This window comes from Physella acuta, unplaced genomic scaffold (genome assembly GCF_028476545.2).
Source record: "Physella acuta isolate Inbredline_101_S28 unplaced genomic scaffold, ASM2847654v3 ptg000527l, whole genome shotgun sequence".
NCBI lineage: Eukaryota > Metazoa > Mollusca > Gastropoda > Physidae > Physella > Physella acuta.
This window is the reverse complement of record NW_026732046.1, coordinates 302,810-329,485: the sequence shown is the minus strand read 5'-3', so window position 1 is coordinate 329,485 and position 26,676 is coordinate 302,810. Positions and strand designations below refer to the sequence as shown.

General features: G+C 35.2%; 2 protein-coding genes across 4 annotated transcripts in view; both read right to left on the bottom strand.

Annotated features, from left to right (window-relative positions):
• Window positions 1–11,187, bottom strand: part of LOC131945143 (uncharacterized) — a 328,239-nt gene extending 317,052 nt beyond the window's left edge. The window contains exon 1 of the mRNA XM_059306149.1: window positions 11,116–11,187. The gene's annotated coding sequence lies outside the window, so the exon portion shown is untranslated. The remainder of the gene's footprint in view (window positions 1–11,115) is intronic.
• Window positions 11,188–21,005: 9,818 nt separating this feature from the next.
• LOC131945149 (uncharacterized) overlaps window positions 21,006–26,676 on the bottom strand; it is a 58,394-nt gene continuing 52,723 nt past the window's right edge. For 2 of the 3 annotated variants that reach the window (XM_059306159.1, XM_059306160.1), the window contains exon 5: window positions 21,006–22,145. In XM_059306159.1, the coding sequence (XP_059162142.1) occupies window positions 21,229–22,145 (917 nt within the window). In that variant the 3' untranslated portion in view covers window positions 21,006–21,228. Of the gene's footprint in view, window positions 22,146–22,271; window positions 22,352–26,676 lie in introns of those variants that run through there. The other variant, XM_059306165.1, reaches the window with a different exon arrangement.

Sequence of the window (26,676 nt, the reverse complement as noted above, 5' to 3'; positions counted from 1 at the left end):
TGACCTACGTGAAATAAATGGTCTGGTCTAAAAATCCGCTCGCCAGTTTCGACCAATGGCTGACGAAGCATTTACGAAGAAGTAAACAAAATTTAAAGCTTGTAAATAAATGAACTACACACGAGTTTTCAGTGGCTGGTTGTCGACCACCAAACAGTGGCTTAGTGTAACACATATGGTTACCAGCCAAAGGGGGATAAAACTATGAAGTTTTTATTCATTGGGTTGCGGCCCCTGTGGGACCGTAACTGAACTGTTAACGTTGTTTTTTTATGCTTTTGTGAGCGAAATTACCTGTGTTCCATGTCATGTGACATGGGATTGTGGGTAGTTTCATGCCTAGCCGTGTCGCACACGCAAGGCTGCTGTCTGTGGACCAAGATGTAGACCTAATGAATGTATTTATATAAATTATGTTTGTTAAAATACTTATTTGTGTATTCCTGCTAGTGCTGCATGTGCACACTAGTTAGGGTGAGTATTAATATAAGTATTTATTTGTAGTACTACGTATTGGTACTTGTTGGCAGTACTGTGTACTGGCCGAAACATATTTTATTGTTACCCGTGTATATTGTAGCCTACACATGGTGTTGTCAGGAATGTAACTTTTTTTATTTACATTTGTTTTAGGGCTACAGTTTCTCTTTTGGTCTTTTGGTTTTTGGATCATTTGGTTTATCTTGGCTAGTTTGTTTTGTACTACTGTGTTGCATCGCCGTCATGGCTCGATGCTGTAAATAAAGCGAGTACTTGACAACAACTGTCGGTGTCTTCTTAATCTCAGGGTCAGCCCGTCTTAACCACAACACCTCAGTGGGTAAAAGCATCCCCACTGAGTGAGGGTTACATTAGCTAGGATTTTTGGGCCCCTATGCAAAAAGCATCAGTGGACCCCCTTCGCCAGCTGTTAGTTCACGGAGTAGTTAAACATGGGTAGCGAATAAATTGACTAATATTTACGAGGGCGGGATTTTTAATTACATAAATACTCAGTACGTTTTATATTTTGTACGCCCGAATTGTGTATTTATACTGTATTATTATAAAGTAACACGTAACGTAAAATATATTTGATTTTAAATCACTTTAATGTAAAACAAACAAGTTAACTGTTAGCCTCTAACATATAAGTAATGAAACAGAGTAGCGTCACAAGGCAGGGGTAAATGTGTGGTTCGCATCGGGTGCCGCCATTTAGGCATGACACCATGACGGAGAATTATCGATATTTACTGTTAAAACTGTGTTTTACCATGTGAAGTACACACTGTTGATGTGATCTAGTTCTACGTACCAGGCTGACTGTACATCTTATTAGGGTTTCATTAACGCTTTACTAAATGTGTTTTTTAGACGTGTGAACTATTTTTTCTAAAGCTGATAATTAAAATGTGCTATATTTTTCAGATCTTTGTTGCTGGGGCGCGGGTATGTCCACATTACCGCCTCATACGCCCTAGGGGGTCATCCATTTATGACGTCCACGGGGGGGGGGGGGGGTCCGAAAAAAACTGACTTTTGTGGACGCATATGGACGTTTATAAGGAGAAAAAGTGGATTTTTGTGGACGGGGGGGGGGGGGGGGGGGTGTCCAAAATCCAAAAAAATTGTGGACGTCATAAATGGATGACCCCTAGGGATTTCTGTATGAAAGTCTTGAGTGAACGTTAATAACCCTCCGTAATTTTGTGGTTGAACACCTCTCGGCGAACGCCCAGGTGTATGGGGCGTCTCGGGGGTAACCGGTTACACTACCGCAGGTAACAGGTTGCAACCACTGGTCAGATTTAACCATCAAATGTAGAGGCCCACTATGTCCCTAGTGTAGGGTGCTCATGTGCTTGGTGTCATCCATCCACCGGGGGCGCCTGAGGTAGCAGCTGTTTCAATTTGACTGTTAAATCAAGGAATACCCCATGATTTTACAAGACACCCAACCAACGGGCCCATGCACTCAAGTAGCCTCTGGCTAACTCGGGGTGCCCAACCGTTCACTAATGCCTTATTGGATTTTGTTTTCGATTTTAGTAGCTCGATATATCCCAAATGTAAGGCGCTCGATTGCGGGCTGATGCGCCTGTGCAGTTTGGCGGTTGAACAAAGTAGTATCTCTAATCCCGCTGTGCATGACGCCCAATCAACGGACCAAGGTGCTAAGATAACCGCGGTGAAACGCTTGGTGGCAAAACTAACTGCCCTATACTGCCGGGGCGCCGCCCTCCGAAATAAAAATTAAAAAAAAAAGAAAAACCTTTCCTCGAAACAGAGTTTCTTTCAGGCATCTGTTGAAAAAAATATCTAGAAAAAATGCCCGGAGTATTCCCAAAGTTTCATGGCCATTGAATGTATTATCTATGGATGCATAAAGAACAGACAGACAGAGAAACACAAATTGTATTGTGTTTGTAGCGCCATATTAATTAAAGATAAAATAGATTCAGGGCTATTGTTGTTACGTTATGTAGGCTATGGTTAGATATTGTTACGTCCCTTGTATCTGTGTCTTGGTAGGTGACTGGAGAAAAGCACAACCGAAAAATACGCCAAAAAATGCGCAACAGTAATTGGGTAGTTGTACAACAGGGATGTCCAATATTTTGACGGCTACAAGCCACATACAAAGTAGTTTACGTCAACAGGATGTCCAATATTTTGACGGCTAAAAGCCACATACAAAGTAGATAACAAAGTGTGAAGACGTGTATAAATATATACACATATTTGTGCGATCTATTTTGTTCCATATAATGTAAAAAGGTAAAAGTTTAGTGATAAATCGATTAGATAACTTAAAACAAATCGCAGCTGCAAGTTAACAGATCTACAATTTGACAATTATTTGTATTTGTGTTTAAACAAAGTTGCCGATGAAGACATTCAATTTTCGACACATATGTTAATTAAACAGAGCTGTCAATGTTTTGTTCACTGTGTGTAGAGGTTTTTTTTTTCGGCAATTTCAAATGAGACCTCAGACACTGTGTTGTCGTGGTAAAAACTTCCTGTTCGATCAAGTCTCTGACATTTGCAACAAGCTTCATGGCGACGAAAGAACTACATATCTTTTTGGTGTGTTCCGAATGACTCGTCTCAAAATGAAGTTTCTGTTTTGAATGCTTCATACTCATGACTGAGAATAACTTAGCACAGCGCACATTGTTTCATCTCTATTCCAGTTACAGTGAGGTTGGTAAAGCCGAAGTTCACATATTCTTCTAAATCTATTTGGTTTGTTTTTCATTGTTGGAGTTTAGTCTACCGGTTGGTGATTTCCCCCCCCCTCCCCCTCCCCCTCCCCCACAAAACCCACTGGGGACACGACCCACACTTTGGTAACCAATGCTCTTTAACATTCATATTTTTAATGTCTTCTGCTTAATACGATTTTTGGTCAAAGGGAAAGAACAATGAAATTAATCGGCAAGTTATTTCTGATACAGTTGCCTCCTTCAAGTTTCCGATGTTTACAGCCATAAATTCTCGGTATTTTAAAATTCTAGTCATGTGACATTTAAAGTTCTTTGAGCATTGGCGAAAAACACCTAAATGAATACTTTTTCAATCGCATTGGTATGTCTTAGCTAGGACTTCTACACAATACTAAACAGCAAGACCAATGAAGTTAGGTATCATTATTTCTAGTTAACTAATCTTTTTTTAAGGACTAATGTCGCGCATTGAAAAAAAAATATAATTACCTTAATATTTTTAAAAAATCGTTTTTAAAATATTGTAAGATGCAATATGTCATATCAATATTTCAGCTATAGACTTGGTTTCCATTGCTAAGTCTCAGCTACAAACTTGATTGCCGACATTAAGTCAAGTCTCAGCTACATACTAGACTGCAGACATTAAGTACAAACTTGACTGCCGACATTAAGTCTCAGCTACAAACTTGACTGCCGACATTAAGTCTAAGCTACAAACTTGAATGCCGACATTAAGTCTCAGCTACAAACTTGACTGCCGACATTAAGTCTCAGCTACAAACTTGACTGCCTACATTAAGTCTCAGCTACAAACTTGACTGCCGACACTAAGTCTCAGCTACAAACTTGACTGCCGACATTAAGTCTCAGCTACAAACTTGACTGCCGACATTAAGTCTCAGCTACAAACTTGACTGCCTACATTAAGTCTCAGCTACAAACTTGACTGCCGACACTAAGTCTCAGCTACAAACTTGACTGCCGACATTTCTCTTCACTACCATCGTGTTTTGTTTATCATCAACACGAAACAAAAAGATTATCAACGATAACAAAATGAAGGAAAGAAACTTTAAAATCTTCTAAAACTTTATTGACATCTGCATAGATTAAAATCATCAGTAGGCCTATAATAAATCAATAATCTTCTATAGTAATTAATATATTTAAATATACAATAACACGCAACACATTTTATTGAAATAAACATTTGTTTATAATTTTGTTTATGCGTCTAACAACTCTAAACAAATGACATGAAAGAAACTAAACAATTTATTTTTTGTCTTCACCAGAATACAAAGTTGCTGATGAAGACATTCAAGTCTTGACACACACAAGTTTAATGAAGGGAGCCGCCACTTTGTTTGTTTACATTAGACAAGGGGAGAGAACCAACAGTTACATTTGACAAGGGGAGAGAACCAACAGTTACAGATGGATCAACACAACAACCACCTATTCTCCCCACTATAATTTCCTTCAGAGTTTGATCCACTGTGGGGATGTAACCACAACCTGTAATATCCCGGCACGTAGACAGCCGCTCCACTGGAGCCTGGACATGTACATGTTGTGTACGTGAACTTGTACCAACCTTCCCTCTTATGTATGTGTGTCCATTGTCCTACAGAGACCTGTTTAGGACAGCCATGAGGATGTGACACTATAACGGCCAACTTGTCCACATCATCAAATCTCCAGTATTTGTTCCTTACTTTCCTACATAGATCATCAAAGTGCTGCCACATCTTGTCCAGTTCATCAACCAACTCTAAATCACATGACACACATATAAACACACACCAGTCTCCCTCAATGTCTGCCTTCCCCACCCCCCAGCCATCAAGACTGACCCCAGGACTTTTATTGTCATCAAAACCTACAACACACCTGGTCTGTCTCGCCTCACTGACATCAAACACCACATGTGTGGCTGTCACCACACTAACCTCCCCCCACACTTTGCTGGGTGTGTCCGAGTGTTGACACTTGCCACATGGACAAGTGCCCTTGTTGTCACTCTCTGTGTACTTGACCACACAAATCACCCTCCCCGTCCCTGTCCTTAACACGTCACTTCCTCTGGTGTTATAAAATGGATACTGACCACTGAAGCATGGAACAGACTTTGGTCTCTCTAGACTGGTGAACTTGACCTTTATCAGGACCGTTAGGGCAGACAAAGCTTTGATTAGCTCCAACATGATGACGTCACGGTAACGTGAGGGGAGATGACCCAAGTTAAAATCATTAACAGGTATAAAGTTGACATGACCTGGATTCTTCTTACAGCCGCTATAGTGCTTGTGTAAGTCAGCTTCACCTCCATAGCAGATCTCAGCTTCATGATGTCCTGGAGAGGTGCAAGGGGAGGGAATCCATATTTTAAAAAAATACAAATTTAAATGCATTTAAAATAAGTAACTTGTCAAACAAAAGGTGTAACTATAGAAATTATCAGAAACTTCTTATTTCTATTTTTTTTATTAGCTGAAGCAGATGAAGTAGAGTTTACATGTATCATGTGGTATATATTGCCTGCCAAATGACCATTTAACTAACCATCTGTTTTTAACAGACTCGGTAAGAGAACTCATGCACCTTAAGTATGTAAATAACGTAATCATGTGCCCAGCAACTCTGTATAAATGTAAGTTCTTACATTTTGCATACATATTTCACACAATCCGAGACTCACCTGGTATAAACCCAGCTTCAGTTTTTTTTTCTTCTAACTGTGTTGTCTCATCTTGTCTATGTGTTAGACCTAAAACAATTTAACATCAAGGTTTCAATTAAACAAAAACCTATACCAGTAAATAAAACATTTGAACATCAAAGTTTCAATTAGATTAAACAAAAACCTATACCAGTAAATAAAACATTTCTCTATTTGTAAAACAACTGGGATGTTCTAAACATTTACAGCAAATACAAAACATGTTGCCTAGAAACATTTATTTTACCGTTCTCTGCCAAATGATTTTCTCTTTTCTTCCCACCTGTATTTCCCATCTCTGACAACTTTACCTGCAATAAAAAAATTATTGTAAAATAAACTTACATTATATGATTTTGTTACAAAACTTGTCATCATTTAAGTCAACCTTAAGGATTAGTTGCACATTCTATTGTGATGATGTGAAGGCAGTTTGGTGTGGTGCTAACATAATCTGGTCATATAATTCAACTGGAGTTGAATTAGCTCAACTCTACTTCACCCAACATTACATTGTATCACAGTAAATTACATAACATTTTTTTTAGTTTAAATAACATACTTTAAATAACGGTTACATCAGATGTTAGCCTAGATAAAAAAAATGTGTATATTGTTCGATATCAAATTTGAATTTTTTTTAACCTATACAATATTAAAAAGTAGCTTAACACATTCGCAAACTATACCAAAATCAAGTACATAATCTTAAAACTTACATTACTTTTGATTTTCTTTTATAAATTATGTTTTAGTTTTAGCTAATGTCACTGTTAAATTTGTAGCTTTTAAATGTCTCACATTTTAAATAATTTTTTAAATTTAATAATTTTATCTGCCCTCTGTGAATTGTCTTTCATGTCAGATTCCAACTCCACCCACCCCCTTAAAATGATATCACATCTCAACCTTGTAATATTTTTTATTCTTAAGAGATTTTATTCTAAAATAAGCTTAGCCTATTGAAGGTTAGAATATTTCTTATATTACAATTTACAAAAAAGTATTTTAAATGTTAAATAATGGCTAAATTTAGTTTCAAACACATCTTAATGTGATTCTGAAATTTAAACTAAAAAGAGACACAAAATCATTAACGTTTTCTCAGAAGTAATCAAAGTGGACTTTAAAAATATGTGGTCTATTAAAATGCTAGATCAAATTCTATTGAATGAATAAAAAAAATGCAGGCTTCAGCACAAACCTCAAGTAGCTTTTTAATTGGATTCTTTGAATAACAAAATTATGTCTTTATAGTCATATTGAAGGGTGATTTCACTGTCCATGTTTCTCCTTCATACACCTTGATAAAAAGATATGCATAGTATTAAATACCTTCATAACTTTAGAATATAGGATTACATCTATTAACAAATCTAGATTAACAGTGTATGCTCTAGTCTAAACTCTAATTAATTTGACGTCTAACTTGGTTTCTTGATTTTATAAAATTTAGCAGGTGTGGTGATGTAGTGAGTATAAAAGGTGTATACGTGGGATGGATCACTGTGTATGTCGTGAAAGTATCCTATAGCAAGATGTGAGGCTGGGTATGTTGACATGTTTGTTGTTGTTCGGAGTGAACGAGGGTACAAGGGAAGCGACTGGTCGAGTGACAGGGGTTGTGTTGAGAGTGAGAGAAAGGAGGTGTGTAGGGATGAATGTGGAGGACAATTGAAGGTTGGGGTGAAAGTAGACAGGTTGATGTGGAATTGGAAAGGTGATTGAGGAAAATAAAAGAGACTGTTCTACCTAGCCTTAACTTAATGTCTTGTTAGTGTATTCTATGAGATTCCTGATGCCCTCACAGCAGGCCTAAATTATTATAATAGTTTTTTTAATGTAAGCTAAACTATAGTGTTTAGCCTATAGTCTAGATTTATTTATTTCTAGAATAGATAGAGTTAGTCAGATCTAGATTCTATATATTTATCTAGATATAATCTTTATCCATGTCTAATTACTACTGGATTTATTAGTGTTGTAATATAATAAATATGATAGATATATAGGCCTATTAGTAATCCCCCTGTTTAGCATAGGTTATAATTTTGGAATGGTATAGCAATTAAAAAACAATATATAAAACAAAGCATAGTCTGTTACGCTGTACCAGAGGTACTGTAACATCTTTTATATTTTTATTACAGAACATTCAAATAAATGGATACATTGATTTTTTTTGCATGTTGAATACTGTTTTACTAATCATTTTGTATTGCTAATTATTTATAAGAGTTTTTGATAATTATTGCTGCTACTAAACATTGTTCTATTACTATTAGTCATTTTTATATTTGCGCAATCATTTTTACTAGATCTAAAAATCTAGATCTAATTCTAAATTGATTGTTGGAAATCCTCTGCAAGATTTTATTTCTGTGTTTTAGAAAAAAACATTGTCAACATTAAACTAACTACTACACACTACACTTGACCTTATTATTTATATTTATAACTAGGACCTATTTATTTCTGTGTCGATTAAACTTAAGTTAAGTTTAAACATTAATTTAGTACACTGAATTTATTATATTTCAACAGTAAAAATAAGCCATGCTTTACAGATACTAATGTTAACAAACATTACTGGATAATTTCCAACACTATACTGGGGGATTTCCTGCCTATTAATGCAGAAAATAGCTATATAGGTAGTGTCTAGGCCTCTATATATAGAGTCTAGTTATTATAGAATCTGGAAATTTAAGTCTAACAGCTGTGCAGTAGCTTACAACTACAGTACAGTGTCTAGATCTGGACTTGAGTGACTAATTAGTAATATTATTTCCTTTTTATTCAGATCCTATCTGCATCTTGCTATCTAATCTAGACTAGATCTAGATTATTCAGATACATTTAATAATTTAGATCTAGATTCTAGATCTAGAACTATCAATTATTATAATTTAATTATATTCTAGGCGACTAGATCTAGATTCTAGAGCTAGATTCTGTAGTAGTAGTAGACTGTAGTCTAACTGTAGTGTAGAGTAGTAGTAAGAAGTACTAGATATAGTATAGTAGTAGTAGAGATCTAGATCTAGATTTAGTAAGTAGAGTAAGAGACTGACTGTACTCAAAGTAATTACATCTAGATCTAGATCTAGATTCTAGACTAATCTAGATCTAGAAGAATCTAGATAGAAATCTAGATCTAGACTCTAGTGTAAGTGTACTGTCTGTACGACAGTATGTATCAGAGTGATGTGGGCCTGTGGGTAGAATCCTAAATATTTAAATGGAGGCGAGCGAGTTGACGAGATTCCTTCCATAATGTTGTTGACATGGAATAAAAACGTGCTTTTTAGATTTAGACCGTAAAAAAAAATAAAAAACAAAAACTTAAGCCTAAAATTAATTTAGAAATTTTATATTTTTAGAATAAATGCTATAAAAGTTGCAAATCCAGAGAACTTGAAAATAATTTGTTGAGTTTAAGGCTACATTTCTATTTATTTTCATCAAGCCTAAGTAATAACCGGATGTTTCACTTTCGTAAGACAAATATTGATTGGCTGTACAGTAACTTAGTGATCGATAACTATTTGTTTACAAAACTTTGCAGATCAAGTTTTTAAATAACAATGCAAATTTAAAAACCTAGTTTTCTATTTTTAGCTTACAATGTGTACAATAAAATCAATGGCGGCCTATCCAATAGCAGGATGCCATTGTTTATGTCGCCATTACACGTGAAAACCAAATTGTTTTTGCTTTTTTTTTAAATTTTTATTTAGTTACCGAAAATATTAAAAACATTAAATATGTCCAATCTTTAGTAAAGTCCGAAAAAAACCAGATAGACAGGATTTTATAACCATATTAATTGTAACTACGCTGTGCATGATTTTTAAATGAACTTATACACCTCTCAAATACCTTGCCTTTGAGACTTTTCTCGCTGGTGTCCATTTCATTAAATATAATAATAAATATTAAATAATTAATAAATAAGGACTAGATCTAGATCTAGTCACAGTCTAGATCTAGAGTAAAGGAACGGAAGATTGAGTTGTGTCTCGATCTAGACCCGTATCTTTGAACGTTTGTCACACACACACACAATTCATTAAAAATTAAAATACTAGCCTAAATATTTTGAAAACCTAACATTAATTATTAATTAATATTCTTGTCTGTTGTCGTCTGCTGAGGTCTGAAGCAAGCAAACGGCAGTGGCAACGTATTCGATACTGTAAATATCGTGTTTTTAAATTATCGATCAAAATAGCTAAATTGTTGTTTTTGGTATTTTGTAGTGTAGATATGGATCTAGAATCTAAATCTTTTTTTTTAATGCAGCACACGTAGAGTCTAGACTTTATTTTACGATAACGTAAGAAAAATTGATTTTTTGTGAAAGTTCTTGAAATAATTTGTTCAATGCAGTTACGCCGAGATTTTAAGGCATCAATACTAGCCAGATACACGTCAGTATTTTAAGATGAAACGAAGAATCTAGATCTAGTCTAAAACGTGTTGTTATAATTAAATCTTTAAATAATAGATCTCTATGTCAAAAGCCTTTTTAAAATAAGTCTTAAAATAATGTCTCAAAAGATTTTTTATAAATCTACGACAGATAACAATACACTAATTTAGATCTATATAGATCTAGATCCATTAACAACTGTCGAATATTCCAATAATTTTTCTCCACGAATGTGTAGTCTAATCAAATTAGTTATTGCAATAATAAATTGTTTTGCACTTGAGTAAAACTGACGTAGTGTTTTTATTAGCTCATATGGCTAATGGTTAATGCGATCGCTCACTCATAGTGGGAGGAGGGGGGGTCGGGCTTTTGTGCCGATGTAGGGGATAACGGCTATTTAAAAAAAAAAAACTGGACGCAACACTTTTGCAATTTAAAAAAAAAATCAATATTTGAAGTTAATTTTTAAAGCTTGTAACAAAATTAGATTAATAGTTATTCCTTTCCAACGGGAATGTCAACACGACAGATGACGAAGAGTTCTAAAAATAACAATTCTGTGGGGGCGAGATGGGGGTGGTGTGGATGACATGGACTCAAACAAAAAATAAAATTCATCAAAGAAAGTCAAATTTAATCTAGTTCCATAATGTTATTCAGATTTTCTCGTATAAGTTAAACGTTTTCTTAAAGTGGTAAAGCTGAACAAAAAAAAAAAAAAAAACAACAGATTAACTTACTCTTACAACACCGTTGACCAGGTCTCTCTTGAATTGGTTTCAAGTCTGCTCTTGGGGATGATTGTGCGTTCGGGAAATCCTGACGATATTATTACATATTTTACTATTTTTAGACTGGGGATTTTCCTCCTTAATATCATTCCTCTTTAATCATTGAATGGAAATTCCAATATTATTTTTTCAATGGTTTTTTTGGATTTTCGTTTGTTGTTTTTAAAAATGTCATACCCGATTACATGGATGTATTTTAAATTGTTTTAGATCGATCTGGCATGGCCAACATATTAATCAATAAATAATAATAGTCTTTTTTTAATAGCTTACATGTTACCCTTTTTTTTTTTATTCTTGTCTTCCGTTGTTTTTTTTTTTCTTTCAATAAAATTATTAATCTGGTTTTAAAAATACAGAGAACACACAGAAACTATCGCAAGATACTCAATTACAAAATTATGCATGGAATTGTAATATATCATTTAATTTAATTTATTTTGTCATATTTTATGTTCAGAAAAATATAACATGACAGAAATAACTAACAAAACAAAAGATGAAAAACTCAAAATTTTGATCTCACCCTCTTAAGACATCATGTTGTTTTTTTTTTTTTTTGCAATATAAACTAAAAGTTGAAAATAAAATAGTTTATTTACATCCGTTTCAAGTGACAAGAACAAAGACAGGTGTCACGTAGCAATGGTAAAACAAAGAGCTGAGTTTTATTTATATTAATGCCTTGTCAATGACTGGGAAATATTTAATTAAATCTGATTTTCTTTATATTCTGTAACAGTGTAAAAATATAAAATGGAAACTAATTTAGAAAGAAAATTTTTATTTGCCAAGAGTCAATAGAGTTTTGTTTACAGTTGTTTTGTATTTTATTTACTGGCGACACAACAGTATCTAACAAGACATAACAAAAATGTGATCATCACATTTCCCTACTGAGAAACTTTTATAGTAACAAACACATATGTCCCGTGGTAACAACCACACATTTCCTGTGGTAACAAGTAGTAACAACCACACGTCCTGTGGTAACAACCACACGTCCTGTGGTAACAACCACAAATGTCCTGTGGTAACAACCACACATTTCCTGTGGTAACAAGTGGTAACAACCACACGTCCTGTGGTAACAACCACACATCCTGTGGTAACAACCACAAACGTCCTGTGGTAACAACCACACACGTCCTGTGGTAACAACCACACACGTCCTGTAGTAACAACCACAAATGTCCTGTGATAACAACCACAAATGTTCTGTGGTAACAACCACACACGTCCTGTGGTAACAACCACACACGTCCTGTGGTAACAACCACAAATGTCCTGTGGTAACAACCACACACGTCCTGTGGTAACAACCACAAATATCCTGTGGTAACAAGTGGTAACAACCACACGTCCTGTGTTAACAACCACATGTCCTTTGGTAACAACCACACATGTCATGTAGTAACAACAACACCTTTATTGTGGTATTAACCACACATGTCTTGTGGTAACAACCACACATATAACCGTGGAACCCGTGTGTAACTTACAATTGAGCTTCACAGGTACTTCAAATGAAAAATACATTTCAAGATAAAGACAAATATTTTAAAGAACAAAGCTGCTGTCATAAAATAAAATATGGAACCAAGGCCATACGGAAATACATAAATTATGATAAGTGAAATACAATCAGGATTTACTAAGCATAAAATGGAAAATATATACACCAATTTTAACATTTATCATTACAACAAATATTTAATAATGTTGATAGAAAACTGATAATACCAACACTCAGGTGTAGGACATACATTATATGACAAGCTGTAGGACATGTCGAACAATCAGGATATGTGGGATATATAATATATAAGGAAGAAATAGGCAGCGAAATAAATAGCAATACATTATAAATAATTGATGAGGATTAAAACCTATACTATAAGTTACAGACAACAAAAATTAATCCCATTTTCTGACTAGTACAAGTTTTGTACTGCTCGGCTATACACACAATATACAATCAGTTTCAATGACTTACAAAGATTACACTGAAATTTTCTCCAGTGGTCAGATATTTTTTATCACATAATCTGTTAGGCTATTGAGTCTTGGGCGTAGGTCTGCTCTTTGCTTTACCCCCCTCAAAATTGCAGTTGAATTTTTTTTAAACATCGTTATTTTTCTAAAATCTTGTCTAAACTATTTCAATTTATTAAAACAGTTATCTAAAATTCGTTTTCTAGCATTGCTTTTTTATAATGCAAAAGTGTGACGTCGCAACATCTGACCCCCCCCTCCCCCTCATCACATATCGTCACAAAATTACGGACCCCCCTCCCCCCTACGAGTGTGACGTCATTTATACGTTATGACCCCCAATACATAAAAATAACAATTACTTTGATTCATTTTAAAAATGTTTAATAAAAAAAGCTAGCTAGTCACATTTTATGTCACGGTGTATTGTCATTTAGTCTTAACTTCAGCGAAAACTTTGAAACAAATCGGCCTAATAGAATTGCTATTTCTTCCGGTCACCAGAAATCACTCAAACCTTGAGAGGATCAAAACAATAAGATTCTATACATAAGCGTAAATTTTTGTTTACTTATCTGAATCCGTAGGTCCTAGTTATGTTACTGTACTTAGAGACTGGAAATAGTGTAAAATGTCACTCTTAGATATCGGAAGTCACTCAAAATTTGAGAATAACCCAAGTATAAAATATCATATCTGAAATTTTGTCTACCTTACTTTAACAGTACTCGAGTTATTGTGTACTCGCTGAAATCGAGTCATATTCCAATTCTTGTTACCGGCTATCTCTGTAAAACGTCCAAATGTCTAATTACTAATGCACCCTTTATATTCTGTATACAATAAACTTGGGATTTGTAAAACGACTAAAACTGTAAAATTGTATTTTATTTTTGTGCACGATTACAATTTAATCAAAGCACGTCCCTACAAATGATCAAGCATTTTAATATGTTTTATTTGAATAATTATATTGTAAGTAATTTAAACATAAGTATTCTACATACACAAGAATTTTAGTAGGCCTACTTAAAAATAGATTTAAAATCATGTAGGCCTACGTATCCCAAGTTGCCATCCCCCGTATTGTTGTATAAGAATATTCGAGAAAGCCATAAACTATATAAATATATATATATATATATATATATATATATATATATATATATATATATATATATATATATATATATATATATATATATATATATATATGAACTAGTTATCTCAAGTATCAATCAAACTTATCGTTTATTATTTACGCAATATTTACGCACAGAAAATAAACGACTAAATTTTTAAACCAATAAACTCAGTAGGCTACCTTCTCAGAGAAAACAAAACTATCATTTGATATTATTGTCCTTTCTCAGAGAAAGCAAGCCTATACATTGATATTATTGTATTTTCTCAGAGAAAACATAACAATACGCTAATATTATTGTATCTAAATTTGTTGAATCAACAAGCAACATGACTGGAACAACTGAACTTAGGAACCACAGCAACGTGTGAGTACACATTATATTACACTAGCTTGTTAAAGGATCATGAACCAGTTGATTTTACTACACCGGACTATGGCATAGACTGGCCTTGTTGTCAAGTGGTTATACTAGACAGGGCTATGGCATAGACTGGTCTTGTTGTCAAGTGGTTATACTAGACCGGACTATGGCATAGACTGGTCTTGTTGTCAAGTGGTTATACTAGACCGGACTATGGCATAGACTGGTCTTGTTGTCAAGTGGTTATACTAGACCGTACTATGGCATAGACTGGTCTTGTTGTCAAGTGGTTATACTAGACCGGACTATGGCATAGACTGGTCTTGTTGTCAAGTGGTTATATTAGACCGGACTATGGCATAGACTGGTCTTGTTGTCAAGTGGTTAAGCTAGACCGGACTAAGGCATAGACTGGTCTTGTTGTCAAGTGATTATACTAGACCGGACTATGGCATAGACTGGTCTTGTTGTCAAGTGGTTATACTAGACCGGACTATGGCATAGACTGGTCTTGTTGTCAAGTGGTTATACTAGACCGGACTATGGCATAGACTGGTCTTGTTGTCAAGTGGTTATATTAGACCGGACTATGGCATAGACTGGTCTTGTTGTCAAGTGGTTAAGCTAGACCGGACTAAGGCATAGACTGGTCTTGTTGTCAAGTGGTTATACGAGACCGGACTATGGCATAGACTGGTCTTGTTGTCCAGGCTGGTGACTGGCCGTGATGTCACCTCGTCTAACCATGTCCTATTGAAGCTCTCCATGCTGACGGTGTGTGACGTGGTGTCGGGGTCCTCTGTGGGGAACATGAGCCGCCCCTGACTGTACACCAACATCCCTCTACAGCTCCGCAGGAAGAAATCGACCTTCACCTTGCACACCTGGGCAACGCACAGGGCCAAGATACACAGGAAACAGAGGATCAGCACGATCATGTAATCCATCTTGGCTAAACTTTGTTAGATAGGTCAATTTGATTCGGTCACTTTGTCTATTAAATAATGTTAAGTATTTAATTTTTTTTTATATTTATTCAGCACGAAAATGAGCAGTTTTACTTTATTCGGAGAATATAGTCTGTTCGGCTAAATATTTATACTAAATGGGTCGAGAATTTATGTTTTTCTTCGTTTATCTAATACCGGATTCATATGATCACAACCTTTCTAAGTCGATTTGATAATTAACATTAGCTTTGTAAAAAAGTATTTTACCAGATCAAAAAATATTTTTTAAGATAAGATAAACACCCTAGTACGCAATGTAATTCTCATTTGAGTACAAGCTCAACTCAGAGCTCTTGTAGATATACAGGTACATTGCTCAGTGGAAATCAACAACGAGTTGAACAGTTGGTCTAATATCGTTATTTTATGGATTACAATACCTAACTCTGAATATGACAAAGTAATATCTTTTGTAAACTTTTTATTCCCACAATACAACATTTGAAATGTAGTCAACAATAAAACTGTAGAGAAGTCTGTCAAGCTGCTGTGTATATTATTTCCCCTTATCCTCGCCACGAACGTTACCAAATAATCCACTGTCTGGACGAATGACCACAGGCGGGGGTAGTGATGTCATTATCTTTACCTGTTTGACGTCCGTACATGGTTGAGAGATTTAAAACAAAGTCTAGTCACGTCATTAGGTACTGCGTTAAGTTTGAGGTTCGGGTTTGGGTTTGGTATAGAGTTGTTTTTTATAAAGTGAAATTTCTGTTACTTAATGTACCAATGAAAACAATACTAGAGACAACTCTTGGTGTAAGTCATCAAATTTCGTTTGTTACTTCCCTTGTTATTTAATGTTAACATTGCAAGAAGGTTTAGCTTGTGTTATGAATAATTTACACACTCAGAAACTCCTGACACAGTAACAATGAATTGGACTATATTGACAGTATCGATTGTCTATCGATTTACTCGATACTCAGCCCTGAAACAGTAACAAGGATTTGACTCTATTGACTGTATCGATTGTGTATCGATGTACTCGATACTCAGCCAACATGACCAGTTTGACAATGTGCTGCCACACAGGGTTCTGGTGTCTGGCAGGCAGGTATAACACAACAGAATTAGACAAAGTTAAAATAGTTTACCTTGCAGCTGTAGGTGTCATTATAGCCCGAAATAAATAAAGCTGTTTTGTTTACCATGCAGCTATAATTGTGTTGTAGCCCAAAATAAATAAAGCTGTTTTGTTTACCCTGTAGCTATAATTGTGTTGTAGCCGGAAAAAATCTTGTTAAAGGTATATGAGGGTGGACATATTCATACTTGCATAAAGCAGTGCTACACGGTCTTTTTAAATGTACACATTGCTGACAACACGCGGGATATATGAGACCATGTTTGTTTCTTGTGTTTTGGATAAGGTTGTTGTAAATGTGGTTGTTGTAAATGTGGTTGCTAAGTGTTTGGTTTAACTCATCATTGAGTTACTGTACCATATGCCACTGTTCTGTACAGCATATGTCAATGTAATGTGTTGCCGTGTCAAGTGTCAATGTGTCAAATCTCACTCTGTCATTTCTAATTCTTCTACGTGTCATGAATGACTGAACCTCTTCCATGTGCCACTGTATCTCAATGTATACATTTAAACACTTACTTGTATATATATATATATATATATATATATATATATATATATATATATATATATATATATATATATATATATATATATATATATATATATATATATATATATTTTTTTTTTTTTTTTTTTTTTTCTTCTGATGTATATTTCACTAGGTAAATTGGTACGCGTGAATGCTGAAGCGAAACTAATATTGAACGAGTGAAAGTGTGACGCGGTACGCAAGAAAGTGACGTTTTAGTGTGTTCGTTGTTGCCGTGGAAGAAGCTTCAAGTAGTCTTGTTGTTGTTGTGCTAGGGAGATGTTGTAATGTTGTCCAGTCTAGTATCGTATATTCAAGTCGTCCGATGTATGTATTATAGTGCAATAAATAGAAACAGTAAACAAGGTCGTACTGTCGAAACATTTATATATGTAGTGTCGTCGTGTTTCAAGATGCTAGATTACATGGCTAGACATAATGAAATGGTAGTGGTATCTGGATATTCTATTGGATCAAGTAGTTCAACCCTTTCACTGCATAGCTGCGGGACACATAGAACCCAGTTATAACACACACACACACACACACACATATATATATATATATATATATATATATATATATATATATATATATATATATATATATATATATATATATATATATATATGCTTATAAATAGCACGGTCGATAGTGTTTACAGGTAATATCTTTATTTTTATGGCTCCGTAAACCACACTGGCACACACTAACACCAGCTTATAACTGCATGCTATTGGATATAGCCTATATTAGGATAACAACTGTATTCTCGTAAATACGAGTAAAAACTTAGTGACAAGAATAGATGTCACGTGATAGAATGTAAACATCACTGCGTATATGCCAGACATGCATCTTGACTTACTTGACTTAGTCCTCTTTGCTCCTTATGGAGCATAGGGCCTCCACCATTTCCTTCCATTTCTTCCTATCCTCGGCTATTAATTTTGACATCTCCCAAGACATCCCTATTGGCTTCAGTTCTTCAAGAAGACTCCGCCTCCAGGTCTGTCTTGGGCGCCCTCTCTTCCGCTTTCCCTGGGGGTTCCACTCAAGCGCTTGGCGTGTAACATTTGTGTGAGCCTTTCGCAGTGTGTGACCCACCCAGCGCCACTTCCTCCTTCTTATTTGCACACCTATAGGCTCCTGCCTAGCTTTCCTCCATAGTTCCAAGTTCGGCACTTTGTCCTGCCATCTCAGTTTCAGTATCTGTCTAAGGCATCTATTCATGAAGGTCTGTATCTTTGCTGTGCTTGCCTTGGAGACTCTCCATGTCTCTGCTCCATACAGCAGAACTGCCTTGACATTAGAGTTAAAGACATGCATCACTAGCCACGTATCGGGAGATTGAGTGAAGGATCACAAGCTAGTTTCAATGCCAGTACTTTCTTTTAGAAAAAAATCTTTGCAGATTCCTTTCCAAGTTCTATTTTGTTAAGCCAGGATAAGGACGATAAATCTAACTGTTATGGTGGTCACAGCAAACAAGTCTAGACATTATTGCGGTCAAGTCAACCCCTAACACAATTAACCAATCTATTATTGATCATCTGACCACAAAACCTTCTAGTTTAGAGAATTGCCAGGGAAAGTAGTACATAGAAAAACACATGCATAAGCTCTCACGGACATTCTTACATATCTGTTGTTTATACCTTATGATAACAGGCTTAATTATAACGCCTTGAAAAATAATTGTTTAAGGAAAAACGTTTTAAATCTTTTTATAGAAAACACGGTTTGTGTAAACACTGACTCAGTATAGGCGCGACTTTCCCAGAATTTTGACACAAGGAATATCCGTTGTTGTCTGCATTTGTAAGCTCTAAAATAGCCTTAGCGGGGAAATGTCTGCTCCACTGTTCTTCTGTTTGCTGTAGTATCAAATTATTGATAGACTTAGTATTACAATCAAATTTTTGTTTTATCCGTGTGTAGTGTCACATTGTTGTTGTACTAGTTGAATTATGTTATTTCATAGTTTTATGTTTGATATTTTATTGTAGTTGTACAACGTTGTTCTTTCTACTGTTATTAAATAAAAAATAATGTTTTTATTCATGGGTGCACGCAAACTTAGCTCACGGTGCGATGTTTTTTCCACGCTACTTGTGAAAAACATTATATATATATATATATATATATATATATATATATATATATATATATATATATATATATATATATATATATATATATATATATATATATATATATATATATATATATAATTCCCACCCCTATTACGCTGTAAAGATCACACTTATATAATAAGTGTAATATTTTCTAATATATTCGTTGCCGTCTATGTAAAGATAAAGTCACTATCGTTAACAGCAAACCTGCAAGTGAGTACTGTGTCATAGTTGAAGCTGTAAAGTATATAGATAGTAAAAAGTACTTACTACTCAATTGCATTCCTCATTTAAATAAGTTTGCCCTACAAATTACCTCTAACGTTATTTTTTTCAATAATTTTTGTATACAACATGCGATTCGTTTATAAGAAAGTAGAATTTTCTGGGAAAAATAAATTTCTTAGAAAGCCGATTAACACTTTTCACCTTGACATTGTCAGGTGATATATAAAACCCGGTAAACTTAACATCGTTGACTGTTTGGCACAATTTAATTTCTTGTGGCAGATTTGTTTCACAGTGAATGAAAACTTAAGACATAATTTGTTTTTTTGATCTTTTCCCTAATTGGACATTAGACATTAAAATCTAATTATAAAATATCAATCAGTGTTAGTATGGACGGCGTGGCCTAGCGATAGACAGCTAGGCTGTTAACCCGAGTTCGAATCCAGGTACCAGTCAGTAGAACTTCCCAGCTCCAATTGGTACTTAACTCACGTTGGGGAAAGCAAGGGCAACTGGATGTAAGTGCATTCAAAGACTTATTATTTTATATGTTTTTTTAATATCTTTTTTTACACTCGTAATTGTTTAGGAAACTAACATTGGAATAAAATGTTCATAAGTTTGTGATGCATTTACCTTCAGTTATCTTGCCATGTTTTAACTTGAAAATAATTTCATTTCTAAAATCCGACAACATGGAAGTAACGTAAATTTTAAGCACGTGTTCTTTACTCGTATCCCAGCAAACTTCAAACGCCGACATTCTAAAGATTGTATTATATAAGTATTTTATCAAAATCGTAGATCCGTGTCAACTTTTGAGCGATTTCCAATAACCGGAAGTGGTACTTTTCTTACTTTGAAATTTTCAAAAGCCTATAACTTGAGTACTATTTCAGATAGATAAACGAAATTTCACACCTACGTAAAAGATTTAATTCTCTACCTTCTGATAAATTTCTCAAAAATTCCGATTTCTCAAAAAAAACTAATGTAAATTTTTAAAGTACTAATAATATTGCGCACTATTATGCACTTTTTTTATTTAGCGTTCACTTGGTGTGCAATTCTTTTGTCTACGAGATTTTATTCTATTTTTAAAACTTTAAATATTTAAAATATATTAAAAATCATGTCTATAGCTCGAGTTCCCATCCCCTGTTATTTTATATAAAAATATTCGAGAAAGTTTAGGGGAGATCACTCCCGGTTTATTTTAATTCACGTCTCAGCTACAAACTCTACAGTATTTATAGATATTTCTCTTAGCTACCATCGTTTTTTACTTTCAACACAAAAAATTCAGACTATCAATTTCATTTTTTTATTAAAATCAATGCAAGTAATTAAGTAAATAAAACATTGCCTGTGACATAAGACACCATTCAAATCTAAAGTACACGTTTGAACATCAAACATATGTTTTGGATTCTATTTACATGTTTAATAATTCCAAACAAATTGCGTCAACCAATTTATTTGTTGTCTTCACAAAATACATAATATATGGTTTACATTGTGCAACAATGGTAGATGACTTACAGTTACAGTTGATTCATACAACCAACCCACCCTCCCCACTGTAATTTCCATCAGAGTCTGATCCACTGTGGGGATGTGAAGACTGTCTGACATATCCCGGTATGTAGACATACGCTCCACTGGAACCCGGACAAGTACATGTTGTGTACGTGTACTTGTACTTGTACCAACCCTCTCTTTTATGTTTATCGATCCATTGTCCTACAGAGACCTGTTTAGAACAGCCATGAGGATGTGCCACTATAATGGTCAACTTGTCCACATAAACAAATCTCCAATATTTGTCACTTACTTTCCCGCATAGATTATGAAAATGCCAACACATCTTGTCCAGTTTATCAACCAACTCTAAGTTACATGACACACATGTAATAACACACCTGTCTCCCTCAACATCTGTCCACTCCACCCTCCAGCCATCAAGGCTGACCCCAGGACATTTATTGTCATCAAAACCTACAACACACCTGGTCTGTCTCGCCTCACTGTCATCAAAAACCACATGGATGGCTGTCAACACACTAACCTCCCCCCACACTTTGCTGGGTGTGTCCGTGTGTTGACACTTGCCACATGGACAAGTGCCCTTGTTGTCACTCTCTGTGAACTTGACAACACTCCACACCCTCCCCGTCCCTGTCCTCAACACGCCACTTCCTCTGGTGTTATAAAATGGATACTGACCACTGAAGCATGGAACAGACTTTGGTCTCTCTAGACTGGTGTACTTGACATTTATCAGGACCGTTAGGGCAGACAAAGCTTTGACTGCCTTCAACATGATGACGTCACGATAACGTGGAGGAAGATGACCAAAGTTAAAATCATTAACAGGTATAAAGTTGACATGACCTGGATTCTTCTTACAGTCAGTAGAGTGCTTGTGTAGGTCAGCTTCACCTCTAGGGCAGTTCTCACATTCATGATGTCCTGGACAGAAATCGGGTCGATTTTCATGGAGAATAACAATTGCCAAAAAATGTCAATCCTTAATTTTTTACGTAATTACATTAAATTACATTGTATTTATTTGGTATTAGTAGATTAGTCACTAACCTGGAATAAACTCTATTTGACCGTTTTTTTCTTCCATTTTAATAATCTTGAACTGTCTTTGGCTCCTCTTCTGTAGAAAATTTAACAGAAATTGTACGACCGATGGCAAGCTGAGGCGTGTCTTTTTGTGACGATGTGTAACGTTAGCAAGTAACGAAAGGAGGAGGTAAAAATAAGTCAAAACTTTGACGTGCCTATTGTTAGAGGTACGGGGATCGATACCCCCCTGCTCCACCATGTTACGCTTATGCTATGCAGTGAGGGTTTGCGTCACTTGACTCGGTTCAACTACCATTTGGTTCATCTCCAATACCAGGGAGAGAAATTCTACCCTTGGGAACCAATAGGCTGTCTCACGTTCAGTCCAATACGAGCCGCTCAGAGATAAGGCAACTCAATATTCCTAGTCCAATATTTTATTCTCATATATACATATATCTATCTCCCAACTTGAGTCATGTAAATCAGCACACGTCCTTTCACACCGAAGTTCAAGATTAGACTCCTTTCTAACTTCCTCCCCGACAACAACGAACTCACACTAAAACGTCACTTTCTTGCGTACAGCGTCACACACTCTCTCGTTCAATATACGGCCGCACCATCAATCATGCGCACCAATTTTCCTAGTCGAACATGCATCATAAAACCTATGATACGGATAACCCCTATGATAATATAAACTTCAACATGAATGATCTTGGTTTTATTTTAAAACAAGATCACTGTCGTATTAATTTTATTTTAACGGGCATACTACGAGTATTATGTTTGTTTTAAAATGAAATTCTTCAATATGAAATTCAACTTCTGTACGTCCACATGGATTCAAACCACCAAACCCCCAGTCCACACGCGTCAACAGAAGTTGATTTTGCGGGCCCAACCATCGTCCTTATTTTGTGTGAAATTCACTAAGTGGTAGCATATTCGATTATAAAATATTTGGACCATTAAAAGTTTAGTACCAATTGGCTTTGTTTTATGAAAAGTGTTTAATTGTTTTGAAGTGAAACTTTTTGAAAAAAACTTGATGAACGCAACTAGGTCTATATTCGTTATCGATACTGGCCATACACACGTCAATATTTTAAGATGAAACGTAGAATAAAATGTTGTCATAATTAAATCTAAAAATATGTATGTAGATTTTGTTTAAAGTCTTCGATAGATGAAAGCACAGTGCGCTAGATCTGTATATCAACAACTCTTGAATATTAGAATTAAATATTCCAGCATTTGGTATGAAATAAAAAATAATTCCGATAAAGCGTTTAAATCGCCAAAGTAACTGACTTTTTTGTTTGCTGAACGTTGGCTATTTGTCAATTCATAATTCAGCCTCATTATTTCCCATGAAAACAAAAAATCTCCTTTTCCTTTGAAAAAAATGCAATTTAATATTGCTTAAGCAAAAGGCAAAACACATGTGTATATCTATACGCTCCTCTGGTACGCAAATCACACAAAAATATCGGTTAATAGCTAATTTTAAAAGGCTATTATATCAGTAATTATGTCAATATGTGATGTTCAACTTGTAAATATAACTCGACAATAGGATGAATGTAGAACTATAAATACTATCAGTAAATTTCAGGCAATCAAATCCTACCTTAAAAAGTCTTGTGTGTTTACCTACAGTGACTGTAGACCTAGTTTGTATGGTTGTCCTGGAGCTGTCGTCTTGACACAAAGCCAACATGGACCAACGCCAAAACCTTTTTGTCTATTCTTGTCTTGGGAGCCTCGTATATTTTATAAGACACACAAAAATAAATCAATACTTTACGTAAGTGGAATATCGACCACAGTTAAACGGACGACCTATATATTTTATCTATGTAACTTGTTTTATTGTTTTCCTTAATATTGATTATTGCGACTTTTGGTATGCGAAACAAGCGACGTGCATATTTCATTCAACAGTGATTTGCATTATTCTTCTAATTATTAGCATACATAACATTTTAAAGATTTTCTGTTTTCCCTATGTGACTTGTATTAAAAAATACAAAATTTTGAGTTTGGATTAAGTGTCGGTGTGGCAGTGTACATAGCAACTGACATTGTCTCTTGGCGGTCCGCATTGTTGAATGTGGGTGCTGATGCTCGCGGCGTTTGATTTGGTTCTTTGATGGTTGTCTCACCTCGTTGACATAGCTATGAAAGACAGTAGTGAACGTATATAGGCCTTGATCCCTTGTGGCTAAGACACTCCCGTAATCTCCAGTCGCATGGTACAGTAACTGATGTCATATTATTATCTCAAATGCCAACTTTGACATCTTTAGACAACATCAGTACTTGATGACATATTTTTACCTGATATATGTATTTTCCAATCAAATTTTCACATTTGATGAACGCTTATTTTTCAGTATCTGACATTTCTTTTTTAATTTTGAAAATTACTAAATCAATAAATATTCCACACAATTTTATAAAATAATTATCTACTTGTTTCCCATGTTAATCTGTGGCAACATAAATACTTAATCAATAATATAACGTAACTTTTAAGTAAACTACTTTTGCACCATTTCACTATCCTAGACACTTGCTACACCGCAACTCAAACAACCTGTCACTAACTTGTAGTTCCTAGATGTTGAGGCCTGTCATGTAATCCCCCCCCCTCTCATCCCTAGATACCCCGAAAAGAAAGTGAGTAGATTTTTCAAGAAATTTAGCATCGTGGGAGCCGCACCTGGACGGCACCCACGAAACACTCTAAGGGTGGTGCTCAAAGAGAAAATTAAAGATGTATCGACACGTTTACCCTTGAGGATCGCGTAGCCGGCGAGATAAATTTTAGTTGATCTCAAATATTTAATGTCTACAACCTAGGCAAACCAATTTATTGGGAAAATTCCGACTACTGCAGTAGCATTTTAATGCTGCATGTAGATAAAAATAAGAGAGGAACCTGAAGCCATGATCAACTTTATCATAAAATCTCCGAACTGGATACCATCGTCACAATTTTCTGAATCAGCTAAAGCAATTAGAGAGCTGTCCCATCGTTCCTTTAAACGATCTGCCCCATTTCATTAATATGGAAATCAGCGGCGAAACCAAACCATCCATTACAAATAAATCGAAGGACAATGATATGCGCCTTTGTAGAACCACCAAACACGGACCTTCAACAGTCCCTTTCTGAGGTACCTATACGATATGCAGACCAAGCTCAACAGACTAACACACTACGCAAGAATAATCAGCAAACCACCCTTCCATCCACTAACATATAGTCTCATTTATAATACAACAACAATAGCATTATACCAGAAACTATTGTCCACTATGCAGACAAAATATAATAGAAACAGAAACACACATCTATCTAGAATGCTCTACCATCCAGACTATGAAAACATTTCATAAAAAAACGTTTTAATAACACGCTTTTATGTATTAATGCACTAAAATGTGGAAAATAAATTATACACTACTATTTAAATAACTATAAAGAAAAGCGTGGGTCTCTTCCTAAATAATAGACAATACTATTTAAATTACTATTAAGAAAAGCGTGGTTCTCCTCCTAAATATTAGTAAAGGTATCCAATAGATACTAAAGTGACCCAGTACTTTACATGTTTTATTTACAATAGTTACATGTCTGAAACCATTGTCAAGTTTATAGCTAAAGTTTCAATAAAATACTATGAGAAGGCGTAGTCTAGTGGTAAAGAACTAGACTGCTGACCCGACTAAAAACCATCGCGCGCCTATTGAACGTGATGACGCGCTTTTGACGTAGAGACCCCCCCCCCCCTCGCTCCACGCCCAACACTGCCGTGATGACGCGTGTGGATAGAACTGCTTCGTCCAAATTTAAATTAATTAATAAAAAATTAATTAGGCATTCAATTAAGTAAAATTTAATGTCACAATGCATTGTCTTCATGTCTTGACCAAGGTATCAATTACGAACCATATCTGTCAGTAAGAAGTGTCCGAATTTTCGCTCCGGCATTTCGATCTAGACTGACGACAGACTGACGACAGGGGAAGTAAGTTAAATAAAAGCTTGTAAAAAGAACCTAAGGTCAAACATAATTGGTAGAAAATATACTTACAACGCTGATATACCTATAACTTTAAATAAATTCCCCAAACAAAAAAGACAATACGGATTTAGAGGTAAAAGCTAGGAAGGTAGTTATTTACAGACAAACTATATGGAGAAGTAGAAAAAGAACCAAACATTACAATGCACAGTTCACTAGACAGATACTAGATTTGATTTTTAACAGACGACTCGACAAATACAGCACATTAACAAACACGCTATAAATAGTATCAGCATGTAGATTACGTGGCACTGCTTTTAACGCCTGACACGCCTTACCCTAAACCCACACACATTCACTTCCTACGATCACACCATCTCCTC